This window comes from Schistocerca nitens, unplaced genomic scaffold (genome assembly GCF_023898315.1).
Source record: "Schistocerca nitens isolate TAMUIC-IGC-003100 unplaced genomic scaffold, iqSchNite1.1 HiC_scaffold_378, whole genome shotgun sequence".
In the NCBI taxonomy this organism is placed as follows: domain Eukaryota; kingdom Metazoa; phylum Arthropoda; class Insecta; order Orthoptera; family Acrididae; genus Schistocerca; species Schistocerca nitens.
Genome location: NW_026045912.1, coordinates 542,347 through 561,021, shown reverse-complemented (window position 1 = coordinate 561,021; position 18,675 = coordinate 542,347). Strand labels below are relative to the sequence as shown.

Sequence of the window (18,675 nt, the reverse complement as noted above, 5' to 3'; positions counted from 1 at the left end):
CACTGTAATAAGTTTAGTGTCTGTGTTTTGCGACCGCACCGCAAAACCGTGCGATTAGTAGACGAAAGTGCGTTCCTCTCCAATGGGAACCGAAAACATTTGATCGCAAGGTCATAGGTCAACCGATTCCTCCACAGGAAAACACGACTGATATATTCTATACGACACTTGTGACGGCATGTGCGTCACATGACAGGAATATGTTGTCGACCCACCTAACTTGTACACTTGGCGAATGGGTAAAAAGATTCTTCTACCTTGCCCGATTTAGGTTTTCTTGTGGATGTGATAATAACTCCCAAAAAAGTGATGAAAACATAAGAGTTTGTCACATAAACTGCAACAAATGAATGCAACAGTTTCACAGTCTCACAGTTTTCCCTGTGCTCTGTCAAAACATATGTTTTTAACGTTTTCCAATTTTTTCCGTGTGTCAAATCCTGCATATGTCCAAGCAAATCTGAACATGTCCTGGAATTTTCGAGGGCGAAGTTGATTGTGTGAGTGCCTGAACTTTGATAATTGACACACGTCAATTGCTAGAAAATAAAAAAGTTAAAGTTTTTACTCGAGGGAAGACTTGAACCGAGGTCCTCTCGTACCGCAGTTGCTTACGCTAACCACGAGACCACGACGCTCCTGAGATCACATTTGTCCTTGATGTGGGTTATGTTACACATCGACTACTCAATTTGTATATTTTGCTTATTTTTTTCATAGTTCGACAAAACTTCTTCCTGTTTTCTCGATTGATCTGTGTTCAGTTTTTCAAGGCCTGTCCACTGTGCCAACTTATAACTAAATCTGAGGGGGGTGCGATGGGGAGGTTCCCTTGTGAGCCAAACTACCGCCATTTGCGGCTTCAGTCGTGTCAAGCGAGAGATCATTATAGGACAGGGTGGAGGCCTATTGTGTTCATTTATGGCCGTATGTTGTTTAGAAGGGGACCAGTTGAGGGCCTGTGGCCGGCCGCTGTGGCCGAGCGGTTCTCGGTGCTTCAGTCCGGAACCACGCGGCTGCTACGGTCGCAGGTTCGAATCCATGTATGTGTGTGATGTTCTCAGGTTAGCATCTGAGGTCATTAGTCCCCTAGTCACAGGCCCTGAAATGGTTCAAATGGCTCTAAGCACTATGAGACTTAGAACTACGTAAATCTAGCTGTCTGCGTGCTAGGTACATTGGAGTTGTGGTCTTGGGTGAGATTTCGTATGACAGCAGGAACACTCTCATGGTTATCTCACTTACCCCGACTGCAAATTGGTACATCACTGGTAATTTGACCTATCGTGCTGCCATTCATGAAAAGCGTTCCAGGGTATGTTTCCCAACACGATAACGCTTGCCCACGTACCGCTGTTGTAACCCAACATGCTCCGCTGAGTGTCGACGACATGTTGCTCTGGGCTGCTCGATCACGAAATCTGTCTCCAATCGAACACGTATGGAACATCATCGGACGAAAACTCCAGCGTCGTCCACAAACACCAAGTGGGACAGGCATGGAACTCCATCACACAAACATCCGGCGCCTGTACAACACAATGCATGCACGTTCGCGTGCTTCCCTTCAACATTCTGGCCGCTACACCAGATATTAATGTAACAGAATTTCACATTGCTATAGCTTATCCCGTGCTTACGTTAGCCACTGATCTTGCAGTGTTAAACACTTTAATGTGTTACCTACAGAAATGTATTCCCGAAATTTCACTGCTCTACATCAATTGTTTTTTGGTGTTGTGATTTTTTTCCGCCATTGTATTTTAGGTCGAGCACAGTAATGAAAGCTACGTACAACACGAAAAACATAAATGTAAACAATGTTTGATATTTTTGTGAAATATCAGTCTTATTACAATCTTACAATGCTTGTCTGTAAGGCATACTGCTGTTTTAACCCACAAATGTTTCTTAGAAATTTTATTTATTTATTTAATCTGGAAATATTAGGCTTATTAAGGCCATCTCTTACAAAATTATGTGGGCTGCTGTAATGTAATTATGATAAATTTAAAATTTTATTTATTTGCTTTCATAGCTTTTAATAAAGCGACGTCAAAACAAAAGAGAAATACCTCTACATTACATTACACTCTGGTCCATTGATAGTGACCGGGCCAAATATCTCACGAAATAAGAGTCAAACGAAAAAACTACAACGATCGAAACATGTATAGCTTGAAGGGGGAAACCAGAAGGCGCTATGGCTGGCCCGCTAGATGGCGGTGCCATAGGTCAAACGGATATCAACTGCGTTTTTTAAAAATAGGAACCCCCATTTTTATTACATATTCGTGTAGTACGTAAAGAAATATGAATGTTTTAGTTGGACCACTTTTTTCGCTTTGTGATAGATGGCGCTGTAATTGTCACAATCGTATAAATACGTGGTATCACGTAACATTCCGCCAGTGCGGACGGTATTTGCTTCGTGTTACATTACCCGTGTTGAAACGGACCGTTTACCAATTGCGGAAAAGGTCGATATCGTGTTGATGTATGGATATTGGATCAAAATGCCCAACTGGCGTGTACTATGTATGCTGCTCGGCATCCTGGACGACATCATCCGCGTGTCCGGACCGTAAACCGGATAGTTTCGTTATTTAAGGAAACAGGAAGTGTTCAGCCACATGTGAAACGTCAACCACGACCTGCAACAAATGATGATGCGCAAGTAGGTGTTTTAGCTGCTGTCGCGGCTAATCCGCACATCAGTAGCAGACAAACTGCGCGAGAATCTGGGATCTCAGAAACGTCGGTGTTGACAATTCTACATCAACATCGATTGCACCCGTACCATATTTCTATGCACCAGGAATTGCATAGCGACGACTTTGAACCTCGTGTACAGTTCTGCGACTGGGCACAAGAGAAATTACGGGACGATGACAGATTTTTTGCATGCGTTCTGTTTAGCGACGAAGCGTCATTCACCAACAGCGGTAACGTAAACCGGCGTAATATGCACTATTGGGCAACGGAAAATCCACGATGGGTCCGATAAGTGGAACATCAGCGACCTTGGTGCGGCATTATGGGAGGAAGGATAATTTGCACCATTTAGATTGCAGTCGATAAAATGGGGGCCGTGTATGCTGATTTCCCACGTAATCTTCTACCGATGTTACTACAAGATGATTCACTGCATGACAGAATGGCGATGTACTTCCAACATGATGGATGTCCGGCACATAGCTCGCGTGCGGTTGAAGCGGTATTGAATAGAATATTTCATGACAGGTGGATTGGTCGTCGAACACCATACCATGGCCGCACGTTCACCGGATCTGACGTCCCCGGATTTCTTTCTGTGGGGAAAGTTGAAGGATATTTGCTATCGTGATCCACCGACAACGCCTGACAACATGCGTCAGCGCATTGTCAGTGCACGTATTGCCAAATGCATTGAGGTTGACGGACATCATTTTGAGCATTTATTGCATTAATGTGGTATTTACAGGTAATCACGCTGTAACATCATTTCTGAGAACGCATGCTAAGTTCACAAAGGTACATGTATCACATTGGAACAACCGAAATAAAATGCTCAAACGTACCTATGTTCCGTATTTTAATTTAAAAAACCTACTGTTAGTTTTTTAAATTAACGGTTCGTCACAAATTGTGATCCTTATGTTTGTGACAGATGGCACTGTAATAGTCACAAAGCGAAAAAAGTTGTGCAACTAAAACATTCATATTTCTCTACGTACTACACGAATATGTAATAAATAATAGCCGGCCGAAGTGGCCGTGCGGTTAAAGGCGCTGCAGTCTGGAACCGCAAGACCGCTACGGTCGCAGGTTCGAATCCTGCCTCGGGCATGGATGTTTGTGATGTCCTTAGGTTAGTTAGGTTTAACTAGTTCTAAGTTCTAGGGGACTAATGACCTCAGCAGTTGAGTCCCATAGTGCTCAGAGCCATTTGAACCAATAAATAATGGGGGTTCCTATTTAAGAAAAAAAAAAACGCAGTTGATATCCGTCTGACCTATGGCAGCGCCATCTAGCGGGCCAACCATAGCGCCATCGGGTTTCCCCCTTGAAGCTAGACAAGTTTCGTTCTTTGTATTTTTTTGTTTGATGCTTATTTCGTGAGATATTTGGTCCGGTCACGATCAATGGACCACCCTGTATACTGGAGAATATCTAACTCACGTGCTTATAGCACCACATAATATTTCGTATTCCAGTTCAATTTGAAGTAATAAAACCCGTAACCTCATATCGTAGTTTCGTTTGGAATACCAATATAAGATAACAAGCATAATCTTTTGCAGATGACATCTTACTTTAGAACTAGAATCCTGTGACCAGGCCTTTCTGCCTGGGGTATAATCTCGCAACCTTGAGAAAATCTGAAATCGAAATATATTACATTATTCGTAGCGGCCACATAGCTCGTAGAATCTGAAAGAAAGTTTAGTGTCCTAACCGGCGTCGTCTCGAAGATGAGCTGAAAGAAAATTACTAATTGTTTCCTAGTATGGCGCTTAACATTGGTCAATATTCCGTTAAGGTCACGTCTATTCATGACAAGGGAGGTTGAAAAATATATGTGATTCTTCAGTTACTCCCGGCGTATTTCTTGCTGAAACAGTCCACGGGTGCACTGCCGGTCCATAGTGTTCAACGGGCACAATATTTCGGCTATCAGACATGTCGCACCTGACTATGGCGACATGTCTCATCACCGAAGTATTGTGCCCGTTGAACACTATGGACCTGCAGTGCACCCGTGGACTGTTCGAGTTGAAGTATATACATTACTGAATACCGTACACAAATTTTAAGTTATGAACAACTATAGTTTTTACTTCATTTTCAACTTACATAGAGTAACTTCATACAATCGTTCTTTTCTGTTCATCTTGCTGTAATAAGTCCAACAACAGAAGAAGACGACAGAGGAATAGAGAGTTACGACACAGAATCTCGAATGTCCATGGAATTCTATATAATGCATTTGTTTACTCGTTGGCATACTTCGCCAGCTGTTCACACAATAATTATAGATACAGAGCATTTACACACTTCAAGTTCATGACCACCTCAGGAGATACATCTAAGAAGGCAGTGTACTTTATCTCACTCGTTACGACAAGCATGTTATACATTATATGTAAGACATACAATTGCAAACATTTTTCGTCCCTCTCTGCACTGCAGTAATTACTAAATAAGCACAGTTGATATTCGTTCATGTGTACAACTATAGAGACAAGTTACAGGTAGGTAGATTCAAACAATGAGGGCTAGTAGCAATGGACATGAGAGCAGAGACGGAAGAGGGAGGAAAAGACGAACATGATGACAAACAGTAGAGAAGGAAGTTGTAACGCTGGAAATGCATATCCTCCTATTTCCATCTATTGTACTATAATTTTTTTTCCTTGTTTTGTTACCTCAAGATATGGCATTTCTGTATCTTTATATATTGTAATTGTTTTGATGTGTCGGCAGAAGTGCCAACACCGTGTTGTTTGAGGAAGCCGAAATGCACGCTATAAGCTCACGCAGGATGGCGTGAGGTCTGAAACAGGATACTTAATGAATGCTATAAAGATAAGTACGTAGCTGCTGGAATACTTAACTTTAATCCACAATTGGTGAACATTGCTATGTATCTAATGAAGCATGTACAGTAACATGATCAAAGGATAAATGGCGCCTTGCTAGGTCGTAGCAATTGACTAAGCTGAAGGCTATGCTAACTATCGTCTCGGCTAATGAGAGCGTAATTCTCAGTGAACCTTTCCTAGCAATGTCGGCTGTACAACTGGGGCGAGTGCTAGTAAGTCTCTCTAGACCTGCGGTGTGGCGGCGCTCGGTTTGCAATTACTGACAGTGGCGACACGCGGGTCCGTCGTATACTAGCGGACCGCGGCCGATTTAAAAGGCTACCACCTAGCAAGTGTGGTGTCTGGCGGTGACACCACATATATATTTATGCATTTATGTCGATGTATAATTGGTTTGTTTTGTAAATATTATTTGTATTTTACGCTGGGTCTTGCCTAGGGAAAACTATGCTATCGAACGAATACATCAATAGGTCGTGTGACGAACGAAAGTATTTAGGATCTTTGGTAGTGTTAACTCTGTCGCGTGGAGCGCGGGCAGAGGGAGTCTGGCTGGGGTAGTGCAGTAGAGCAGGTGTGTTGTGTGAGGCTCCCGCGAGTTGCCGTGCTTTCGGGGTTTGGCAGCATGTAATTGCGCTCGACTTGCTATGATAGTTTCTGACACGGTGTCGCGGACGGAAGCATTAGCTGGCGCACATCAAGAGCCCGTTTCGCCTGGTGACCGTGTCGAGAAGGAGGCGCGCCAACATCCAGCTTCTGCAACAGCGACGGCCGACAATGAGTGACTGTCGCCACCTCCTCGATCGACGGCTTCAAACCTTCAATCAACCAACAAGGAAGACTGGAAGCACGTAAAGTTTTAGAACTGTATGGCAGACCTCAGCTTTTAAAACTGTTCAAATCACAAAATTACAGCAACGTAGCATGAACCTTTGTTGCTCATTGTCCCAATTGCATTACCAAGCAGGGTCCCTTCCTTTTCCGGACTGAACCCGAGTGTCGTTGAAATTCAAACGCCAGCATTAAAGCAATATTATTCTATTTCACTGCTTTAATTTCAAAGTTCAGTTAAAGTATTCATAGCTGGCTACAATATTTAGATTACACAAGCACAAATTAAGAGTGCGAGTTTTGTTACCGTATTTTAGCTTACCTGTGACTGCAGCTCAGCTTGGTACGTACTAAATTTTACTATTGTTAATTGTTCAGAATCATTTAATTCAAGTTCAAAGTTAAATCTCTTATTTCTAAATTGCGTAGATTCAAGTAGCTTTTGAAATGATTGTTGAGGTAGTCCAGGACTAACCGTGTTTTACTGAATTTCTATGTGCTTCAGAAACAAAACTCACTATTAACTTCAGTCACTAAATTAACTTTCGATTTTCCGGTTTTATTAATTCTTTTGCTAAATTAAGTCAGAGTGTAGCGAAATTTATTACTTCTGACAAACTTTCAGTTTTCACACTACACGTGTCAACCTTCAGTTGCCACGCTTCTAGTGCTAATTATATGTGTAATAACCTTTCTTTTTCAGTTACTATAGTAATTGTCCTTAGGACTGGCGACCGTAATTTCCCCCAAATCTCAAATATCTAATTACCGCTAGTTAATTGTTAACGTAACGGCCGCACATTTACTTTCTTTATTAACTTTACCCCTTTTCAAAATTAATTTCCACCAGTTTCATTTGCATTTTTCCTTTCATTTAGATGTAACCCTTTCCTCCCTCTTTACCGACAGATTAACTTCGGTGACGATTGTTTTTCCCAAATTTCACTGTCATTAAGGTCGATAAGTGAGGGGGAGGTTACAAAGTGACGTGACTCGCTGCGAAAAAGGAGTATTTGCTTTGCTGTCTAAAACAGTGGAAACTGGCGATATGCATTTGTTTTAGGGAACGCTATTTGAACACAGAACAAAGTCCTTTAGCCATTTCTTACAAGCAAAAGGGCATTTAATTGTGCGTCTAGTGCAGGGCAGCTTCTTCCAGAGGTGGACACCAATAACGATGAAGGAAGTTGAGAACATTTTTATTTTATGGTTTGGCAAAGCTGGAGTACTAGGTAAACGAGATCTTGTGTTTCGACTATGATGAGATGGTAAGTACTGAATCTGTGTTGTGAGGTACTGGGGCGCGGTGTGCACTGAGGAGCCGATAAAGTAAACACGGCTTATGGTACTGAAGTGAAGGCCAACGAAGACCATCGGAATTCGGTCTCTGTCTGCGCTGAACGTTGGTCGCCAGTGCAATGGCGTTCGGCTTCTTGTCCACACCAAACGAAGGGCTTGGGGCCAATGGATTCGGCCATCGTGGCATCGCAGTTGCCTCTGATAACCTTCCGACGTTGCTCCCGTTTCGTTATTGTTATAAAATACTGGTTCAAATACAATTTCACAGCGGCATTATCAGGAAACAATCAGATTTAGCAGTCGTCGCAAGCATTTATTTCACTGCTCATCATCAGAAAAAGAGGAAGCAGAAGAAACGACACCGGTGGACGATCTCTCTTTTAAAAAAAGTGGGGAAGAGTGTGGCGGGACAAAATTAATGTCCACCATGAAGTTGAATTGTAATATGGGCTATTCCATACCATTTTTCATAAGAAAAACTTCCGATTTCCAATAGTTATTGAATTGTGTAGGCCACAAAATTTCCAAATGAAACACCTCTTTAAATTTCTCTTTTAGGAGAGCAACACCTGCAGCAGAAACAAACAAAACTGGGAGTGACTATTGACACCTTCATGCCGTGAACGACAATAAAGACACCACTGTCTTTTTCACATCGTGCACAGTACTTTTAACAGCTGAGTTATTTCCCTCCACGCCTCTAGTCATTTCAGTTCGTTTTTATAATCGTAGTTCTTAGGACCCCTACGTATTCCCGTTCACGATAAAACTAAAAACAATGGAGTGGTATACGGAGAGAGCATTAAAACTGATGAACAAAATAAATATAAAACCTTAGCGAGAGGAGGCATCGCATGCAGGGGAAACAGCGACTGTTGAAATTAAGTTTTTCACGGCAGCCACGAGTCGCTCTCTGAAGAGTGAAACCAGTCAATCAAATAAGATTTTCAGGACAGCCCCAAGTCGCACTTACTTCGTATATTTAAGTACACACCTGTTTTAGAGACACAACAAATCACTGCTGAACCAACGAACATTCGTCCCGGCGTCCACAGTAGGAGAGGGATCCCAAAGCCAAATGCCAACGTTTTGATGTTACCGGCAGCAGATCGAACCACAACCAAGGCCAGAGGTTTCATTGGCTCCCATAATTTGCCGCCCGTACGCAACAAACAAATCTCGGCCAACGAAGCGGTTGGCTGTCGTTCGTTGGCCTTCGTTGGGATTTTGCGTACGTGCGTTAACTTGTCTGTTTGCAACCAACTTAACTGGGTCGTGGTCGTATAGACGTCCAGAAGCAATCACGCCTATTTACAACCGCCTGGAGATATCACTGCTCACGACGTTTTGAATTACTTAGTAATAGGGGAGTCTCGGTAGAACGAGTGATTCCGGAAGTTTACGTTTCACATCCTGTGGAAGTACGTTCCAAAACTGCATGCACAGTACTTTACCCAGCTGAGATGTACATACAAAGTTATATAGACAAGTTATCTGTTATTTCCTGATAAAGCATATTGTGTCGTGTGTTGTTCTGTATGAAATAGCAGTGAGCCTTTCCTCAGAATTAAAGTTCATATTTCTAATATTATGTTGTGTAACTTTATGTTCAATCTGCTCGTGAGCAAGCACACATAAACATTCACACCCATAAAATTGTGCAGCCCTAAAGAAATCAGTGTTACTGTTGTCTGATCGATACAAACGAATATATATTATTTGATCCTGCAAAGCTGAAAGAACCTACCATCAGCAGATTACTGGGTCCCACGAAAGATAATACTTTCATGAATATGGTGCATACGGGTACCTAACTACTTGAACGCTTTCCGTGCGTATTTCAATGTGGTCCCTCTGCAATCATAATTCCAACCCTCGTACCAGTGACACGCAGCTGAAACAAAGAGTACTGGAGTGCAGGTATAATTTCATTGGGGTGCGCAATTAACACATTAGTTCTGTCCTTCAGAAACATAGCTATGGTATCTCGAAACAAAAAAGCCAGTTTCTGATCTGGTTAATTATATTAAAAAAAGGCAAGGCATACAGCCATTTAAAATGCTTCAAAAGGGATAATTTGTTCGTCGCTGTCGGCTGTATCTGTTGCGACTTGGCAAGACAGCCAAGCCACTAGGAGGAGAAGCCGAAAGGCACGCGTTTAAGCTCACGCAGGCTGGCGTGATGTCTGGAACAGTTAAAGGATTTGAGTCTAGCAGATAAAGTACGTAGCTGTTGGAATACTTATCTTTAATCCATAATTGGTGAACATCGGTCTGACGGTACATGCATCACAAGATAAATAGCAATTGATAATGGCGCCTTGCTAGGTCGTAGCAAATGACGTAGCTGAAGGCTATGCTAACTATCGTCTCGGCAAATGAGAGCGTAATTTGTCAGTGAACCATTGCTAGCAAAGTCGGCTGTACAACTGGGGCGAGTGCTAGGAAGTGTCTCTAGACCTGCCGTGTGGCGGCGCTCGGTCTGCAATCACTGATAGTGGCGACACGCGGGTCCGACGTATACCACCGGACCGCGGCCGATTTAAAGGCTACCACCTAGCAAGTGTGGTGTCTGGCGGTGACACCACAGTATCAGTTTTCCTTGGCTTCATCAATTTTCTTCACCAGCCCTCTTGATCATTCAACAAACTTTAACAATATGAAAATATGCAAATACCTACACACTCTGTTCGAAAGTGGTGCTTAAACTATTGAATTTCTTCTTAAGAATCATTTTGTAAAATCAAACAATACACAAAGTACAAAATATTAACGCTACCAGAGCACGTGAAGGGCCATGAGGTCCCATTCACCCACGGTTTGACGAAACCACCAACACTGCTCACTGATCTGTTTGCTCATTCTAAGCAAGTATAGCTTTGTCTCATAACAGCCGTCATTCTGCGTACGAATTCATTTTCCCGTAAGTCTCAAATACGCTAGCTGACTGCACAAAGGATGAGTGGAACGCTGCCCAGTATTGTAACTTCCTCTGCACGTTTTGTGGTTCTTTAATGGACACTGATGTAGAATCTTCTTGCTCCTAACAGTAATACATAACTCTGTTTGCTGCCGTTGCAGCGTCTGTCTCTGTATTGAAGACTGCACTGTAAACCTTAGCTGCTAACATTTTTTCGAATGTCGAAATATATACAAAGACTTTCGTAGCGATCAGGGCTCGTCATCTGCGGAATAGTCAACCATTCCTTAACGTTTACAAACACACAAAATGGGGCTCCGTGCATCGATATTTGAACTTAAGTAGACCCACCGCTGGAGCTGCGGGGAGGGGATACTTGCATATTGTTGGCAGCGCCGTTAGTATTCGTGGCTGCGCCCTCATGCCTCTGTGGCCGTTGTAGGAAACACGGCGGCTTGACTAGCGGCACGCGTGATCTTAAGTTCGGCCGACGGGAAGGCGGCCTATACCGCACCCAGACATCAAGAGATGAGGAGATCTCATGAAAGAGCGTGTATTGGAAACAAAGTCCGCTAAGTACTTAGGGGACGTACATTGTTAATTGGGGTTCATTCGCATATCATCTCCAATCCATGCGTACTGCACTGCACAAAGACCACGTGAAAAATTTAATTATTCACTCGGCTGAAGGCCACGTGATTTCACAAAGGGAAACCGAACTCAGGTCTATTGTTACCTTCTGCTATTAGGAATCTCCGCTGCTGTGGATTACCGCTTTCAATCATCTCTATCTTCCCAACAGTGCAAGCTGTGTTACAGTGGATCGATCTCACTGAACGAAGTATGGCTCAGCATTCATAACGACCAACATAACTGCCTATTACCTCACTAACACATGTCGCCAAACAACTCAGCTTCCTCGTGGACAATATGCGCCTCCTCCCCTTCCCCCTCAAACCTACTTTCAACTCCCAAACTCCCACCTGCCAGTATCTGCATTAAGCGGCCTCTGCACCAGGGTTGCCCAATCTTTCCCTCTGACGGAGCGCTTTGGCAATCCTGTTACTTCGATGGAAAACCGAAAGTTCACGTATATTGAAGGTTAGTAAAATTAATACAATTTTAAAAATGAGAAAATCCTGTTTTATTTAGTGATTATTTCAGTATTAAATTACAAATAATAACACGGAACTCACACATTTTTATAAAAATAAGAAAAATATGGACAAAACGCCTTTTATTAATAGCTTTTCTGGGAGCAGTTATTTACTACCCGTGAAATAGAGTTTGGGAAACCCTATCAATACTATCAGGCTTCCCGCTCGGGAAGCAGTGCATTAGACTGCGCGGCTAGCAGGGCGGGCTAGTTACATCTATTTTTGTGCTTATATTTGCATTATATTATTTTGTTTCCAACTGCCTTACCGCAGTGCTAACACCGGTTCCCGTTAGATCATCGAAGATAAGAGGTGTCTGGCTGGGCTAGAACTTGGATTGGTGATTATCCGGTCTACCGGGTGCCGTTGGCAAGCAGGATGCACTGTGCCCTTGTGAGGCAAACTGAGCAGCTATTTGATTGAAAAGTAGCGGCTCCGGTCTCGTAAAGTGCCTAAACCGGCCGGGAAATTGGTGTGCTGAACACATGCGCTTCCGTATGCGGATCCAGTGACGCCTGTGGGCTGAGGATGATACGGCGGCCGGTCGGTACCGTTGGGCCTTCATGGCCTGTTCGGTCGAAGTTTAGTTTTTATATTATTTTGTTTGGATCAAATTGTAGAAACAAAATGTACATAAGTTTTACTAAAATTACGCTTAGAAATGTTTGATCCTATGAAGTTTTCGTAAGGGCAAACAGCACCAACTCCACTTTTCGATGCACACGTACTTCTTTCCTATAAATTGTTGGTAATGTAGCTCTAGCCAGGCCTACGGACGGGGGCCTGCAAGGGCACTGATGCCGCGATAGTCCCCAGTCTCGCTTACCACTCTCTCTGTGACATTCGAAAAAGGCAACTGCGTGCGCCCAACGTTGCCAAATTCGAGGACCAGTTAGCGTTAGTATCGAATCGGTCTGTAGATCTTCACACAGTGAGAAATGGAAAAGAGGAACTGACTTATTAGTTTCGGCAGTCTTGAGTAGAAGCAAATAAGTGTATCTTGCGGTATAATTTGTATAATTTATTTACTGCGTTGAATTGCCTGTGCAAGTTGAAAATGGAAGAGCAGCAAGAGAGAGATTTCCACCGTCCCATGTGGGGCGCGATTCCCAACAAGACGCACTTCGGCAGCAGTCGCATTCTTCCTGCTGTTAAAGCTCATTTGCATTTTTCAAAGCTAATATGTAATTCGCATTGCCTACAAGTATTTAAAACCTCTTACAATCGATGATGGTGTAGTGTTAGCATCTACATGCGCGCTCGTTAGGCAAGATTTCCGAAACATTTGCACGTAGAGCCTGTACGTTAGCTTGCCTGTATCGTGAGAGAAAATCCCAACGATCAATTCTCCTGGGAATAACATTAAACAACACAGCTCTTTAGCAGTCATGGACTGTGCAGCTGGTCCCGGCGGAGGTTCGAGTCCTCCCTCGGGCATGGGTGTTTGTGTGTGTTTGTCCTTAGTCCCTAAGCTTACACACTACTTAACTGCTAAGGTCATCAGGATAATATCGGTTAAGTCCCATAAGATTTCACACACATTTGAACATTTTGAACAGCTCTTTAACCAACAGATTTTGTCAAGCAGACAGTCTATGAATTTTACAATGGCGATTTCCAACAACAGAAAAATAGCGAAAGAAGTTGATCCTAAAAACAAATTTTACTATATCTGCTAGATCTGTGGAACATATTAAGGGGGTGTAGGACGTCAAACGCACCGACTTGGAGTAGGAGAGGCACCACAGGACATTTCCACTGTCTATACGTTTACATATAAATTCATAAAACTTTGTATCTTGAATCGTTCCTGGTCATGCTGATACACACTCATAGCAGTGGACATTCAAAAACATAACAAAATAATTTTTTACATGTGAAATTTCATCATTTTTTCACTTCCTGCATTTGATGCTATGGGTACACTTTTCTTCATAAGTAAAATGTAAGTATGATTTGTATGCTGTGCAAAATTCATCGAAGGGTATCTCTTAGAGTTTCATACACCTGTAACAATTCATTCATTTTTTTTCATAAATGGAAATTTTCTAAACATGACGTTTAGAATTTATTTAAATTTTATACTTAATTATCTCAATTTTTACCAGAGTTTTTAATATATATGGGAAATTCTAGAGTTTTGCAATAATGAGTTTCTGTTTAATAAGCATACGAAGTTGGAAAGAAATAGGATGTTTATTTTAGATGTTGCATGTACCCAAGCACAGAAATTTGTGTTTTGCGGAAAACGGCAGTTAAAGTTTCTGCTTGTATTCGGCATTCTTGTAGGAAATGAACAAGAACCTGCTTATGGTGCTGGACAGTTCTAAATCAGTTTTCTTTCTCTTCACATTCCTATGATGCACTCTTCTTGATTTTATCACCACCAAAAATGATTTACCTGCTTGCACTAGATGCTCTCAGTGTATCGCATACAAAGTTTTGATGCAGTTCACTCCAGGATTAATTTCCATTTCGTGTAAAACATATTTCCTGCTTTGCACACCATCATTAAAACATGAAACTGCATCATAAACACCAATAGCAAGTGCATAGCTTCCCACAAAAATGGTTTTTGGCAGTCTTTCCCTTGCAGATTGGTTAAAACTTTCATTTGGGTTTTGCGTATCACCATGAAGAAATTTCTTCAATAAGTATTCAATTGCAAGATTCGTGAATATAGGTTTGATGGCTTCCATCACAGCAGTTGGTAGAGAATTCCTGTGACGATATTCTTCACTTACGAATGGCAGAAGAATGCTGTGCAAAAGCGTGTGGCGCTGCATCCTGATACACTGAAGACCAAATATCGTCCTTATAATCTCTCAAATATGTATGTTTTATGCATCGAACTATTCAGGAAGATATGCGTATTTTGTAGGTGCAAATTTTTGAAAAAGTGAATTTTTTTTTAATTTTGTACATCCTATCCCCCTTAAACGATATAGGATTTTAATACAAGAGACTGCGTTCAAGCAAAAAGTGTCTACAGTCATCCAATGACGAAGTTGCCTCAAGAATTAAATTTTTGCAGACGATGAATTCGTTGCCTACTTCATGTAACATGCGTCCTGTACGCTATTTGGATGAAAAGTGGGTTACTTAAAACCATTAATGAAAGTACTTAACGGCAGAATTCGAGTCAAAGTAGGGGCTTGGCATAGCTCCTTTCTCCGAGTACCCTGATTTTTATGAGTCTGGGGTCGGCAGAGAGTGTAAACTAATTTGATTTTCTAAAAAAATTTAAAATAGCAAAACAATTGCAATTTTTTCTTTGATATGCGTTTTTTCACTGATTTACATATTATACCTTCATGTGAAGTGTAACTATATCTAATGTTGTTTACAATAATTTTAGAAACGCAAATAACGTGTTGAATGGCAAGGTGTGTACAATATTTTTAAATTCGAATAACGTTCACATACATTTCTTTCACGACGATATGTTATACTTAGTCAAAATCAATGTTTCACCGCAAAAAACACAATTATATTAAGCAGAAACTATTACGAGTATCGGAGGTGCTTGTGGCTCTCGGTATGGCAGCAGCGCACCAACAGCCACCCGTCCATACGCCTGACCATAGCTATAATTGAGGCTTATTTGCTTCTGGGTAAATTTTCCCCGTTTTCTTTTGGTGATTACTATACTAGTTCCATTTAACGCAACGTGAGGCTGAGAAACCCGTGTATACTTCCCGGTAGTATCGCAGCTTATAGATCATCTCGGAGCGGGTGCCTCGAAGATTCCTGCGGCCGCCGCCGCGAACGGCGCTTTGAACATCGCCACCAATGAAGCAGTTCCAGGTTGCCGAGCAGTGAAGACCCCCCCCCCCCCCCCCAGGAGGGTATTGTAAGCGGCGGACACCTGGCACCAGTCTTCTATAAGACCACTTCTAGCTGCTAGTGGGTGCTGAACGTTACACCGAGTTGTACTGGCAAACATTCATTGGACTTGTAAACCCGCGTCGGGCCGTTTCTGTCCCATAGCTAGCCGCGTCTGCCACAAGTGAGCAAATAAATGATACTCAACTTGTTGTCAATAATGTAATTTATTTGAAGTGCCCTCGCAACACCTCATCTTGTGTTTGCTTGTTCAGATTCCTACGGGGACAGATTAAAAAAAAATGGTTCAAATGGCTCTGAGCACTATGGGACTTAACATCTGTGGTCATCAGTCCCCTAGAACTTAGAACTACTTAAACCCAACTAACCTAAGGGCATCACACACATCCATGCCCAAGGAAGGATTCGAACCTGCGACCGTAGCAGTCGCTCGGCTCCGGACTGCGCGCCTAGAACCGCTAGACCACCGCGGCCGGCGGGGACAGATTCCTCTCGCCACTTTCCACCCATGTATGATTAGCAGCGAGTACGTAACATTTGGCTCCTTGAAACATAAAGGTTACCAACTCGCATCATAACATTTACAGATTCTCGAAATAGCGTCTGTTCCACTGATTTCGAAGCCATTTCCACTTGACAACGCAATAAATTGTGCAAAATAAACAGTTTAGCATATGGGACTAAGCTGAGAAAGATAGCCATAGACTATACAGTCTAATTGTGTATAAGTAGCTTGTTCTTTAAAACTCTAATTTCAGCAGATCCGTCAATATATTGCATAACAGCTTGCGTCGCCTTAAATGTTATCTACAGATGGTCAATAATATTGCGCAATATGAAGTATTGCACAGTATTACGGTTAGTTGACAAACAAACCTCTTAAACGGGCTCCAGACCAAGTGACGTTTGCGGTCTATACAGTGATACGCTACCCACTCTGTTTCCGTCAGTTGGATTGTTGTTTTTGCCCACATCTGTAGCAGACGTCAAGTTATAGCTCGTGTGCGAAACTACAGCGCACTTGCTTTGAAGTATTTACTTCTAGGCTCTGATGCTGTTGGTTCGTCTTACGTTAATAAGACCTGCAGAAAACTTGATACATTTTAAAGAAAACCATCGTATACAAGTTAACCGATATCGGAATTCAGACCTAATTTATTTGTATCTCAAACTAAACGCGAAGAAGTCTCAAAACCTGATGTGCTACAACTGCTTGAGTCCATCCAATGCTGAAAACCTGGGTAAAACTGGAGATCATCGAAATAGAAATAACATTTACGAAAGGACGCAGCTGACGAGATGTCATCACATAGAATGAGAATAACGCCGGGCCCGAGACTGACACCTGTGGCCCTCCTGAGGAAATGTGCTACCAGGACGACGTCTTATTCCTCGTTGTTGTTGTTGTCGTCTGTGAAGAGCACGCTCGGGGTTGAAATACAGTGAGCGGTCATCAGTACTGAGTCCGCTACAGGCGCACGCACCTTCATCCTGTCGAGACGCAGGTCGACTCCCACGACGGTGACCCCGCGCTGCAGCAGAGCGCGCGCCACGGCGGCCCCTATGCCGGAGCTGGCTCCCGTCACCATGGCAACGCGGCCTGCGTACCGCTCCATGCCGATGCCTGCAGACGTCTGCCGTCCGCTGCGGCTGCTAAAGGGGGCCACCCCGCCGTGACCCAGTCGCACGCGTAAACACGATAACGATAGCTGTCCTCGTTCGCTCTCGGAATTCAGATTAAATTCTGCATGTTCAGCATGACGAACTTCGTCCGGTTCCAACCGAGTTGTTTCCTATTATACTGGGCTCAGTCACTTCGACACCTATACTCGCAATCATTTATGGATATCAGAACGATGGTTCCGACAGATTTTTAAAGAATGTCTTTCTCGTAGAACACCTTGGGTTGCCACTAAACATACCTTTATTTCATACCAGTTTCAGTCCATCTGACCATAGCCGGCAACCTCGGTGGCAACTTAGATGATACGAGGCTGTTTCAAAAAGTAAGTTACACATGTTGTCACACTCTAAGACCACTGCGCAACAAAATTCTCGCAGTGTCATAAGAGACTACCTCTGCTCTCCTCCGGAACGAATAAGAGGTGCATCACAGTGTGCGAGTGAAATGGTGCAACAACAGGAAACGCACTCCAGTGTTAAAATACGAGGGACAGTAGTATTCATGTGAGAAAAACGTCTTAGGGGCGGACGTAGGGCAAAACCGAGCGAAGTGGCGCAGTGGTTAGCATACTGGACTCGCATTCGGGAGGACGACGGTTCAACCCTGCGTCTGGCCATCCTGATTTAGGTTTTCCGTGATTTCCCTAAATCGCTCTAGACAAATCCCGGGATGGTTCCTTTGAAAGGGCACGGCCGACTTTCTTCCCCGTCCTTCCGTAATCTGATGAGACCGATGACCTCGCAGTTTGGTCTCTCTCCCCAACCAACCAACCAACGTAGGGCAAAATTGCGATCAATCCCATTTTGTTTGCGTAATTTATTAGATTAATTGTGATGTTGTTCATAAATAATCAAAGTTTCAATGTATAATTCTGGCTAGAAATGTGTTTTAAAAACGTTTGTTCGTAACTAACTGCAGATGAGCCTAGAATGCCGTAAGAAAGATTAACTTTGCTTGTTCCTTCGTTTACAACGTGGTTTTTTTAACAATATGTGTTAGAAACTTATATGCAAAACTAAAAACTGTAATAACAACCTGTTTTATCCGAAATGGGTCGTAAAACAATTTTAAAAAAGTGAGGAAATGTTTAAATTTCCTGTACCTTTTACACGTGAAATTCGACAAGTGTTCTTCACCCTTAGGAGCAGCATCTGTAACAATTTTCGACAACGTCACACACTTCAATAATTTTCTTCTTCGATGAAGGAACCGACGATGCTCTGTACAGTGTACTTGAAAGTAGGTTTTATAATATCTAAATGAGCAAGTGACAGAGGCAATCCTGAACTCCTGAAAAAATGTACATGGGAAAAGACAAAATATAAATGAGAGCTACACAATCACCTTATATGGC

General features: G+C 42.7%; 1 protein-coding gene across 1 annotated transcript in view; it reads right to left on the bottom strand.

Annotated features, from left to right (window-relative positions):
* Positions 1 to 17,282, bottom strand: part of LOC126230311 (farnesol dehydrogenase-like) — an 87,138-nt gene extending 69,856 nt beyond the window's left edge. The window contains exon 1 of the mRNA XM_049942387.1: positions 17,122 to 17,282. Coding sequence (XP_049798344.1) covers positions 17,122 to 17,253 — 132 coding nt within the window. The 5' untranslated portion in view covers positions 17,254 to 17,282. The remainder of the gene's footprint in view (positions 1 to 17,121) is intronic.
* Between the last annotated feature and the right edge of the window lie 1,393 nt (positions 17,283 to 18,675).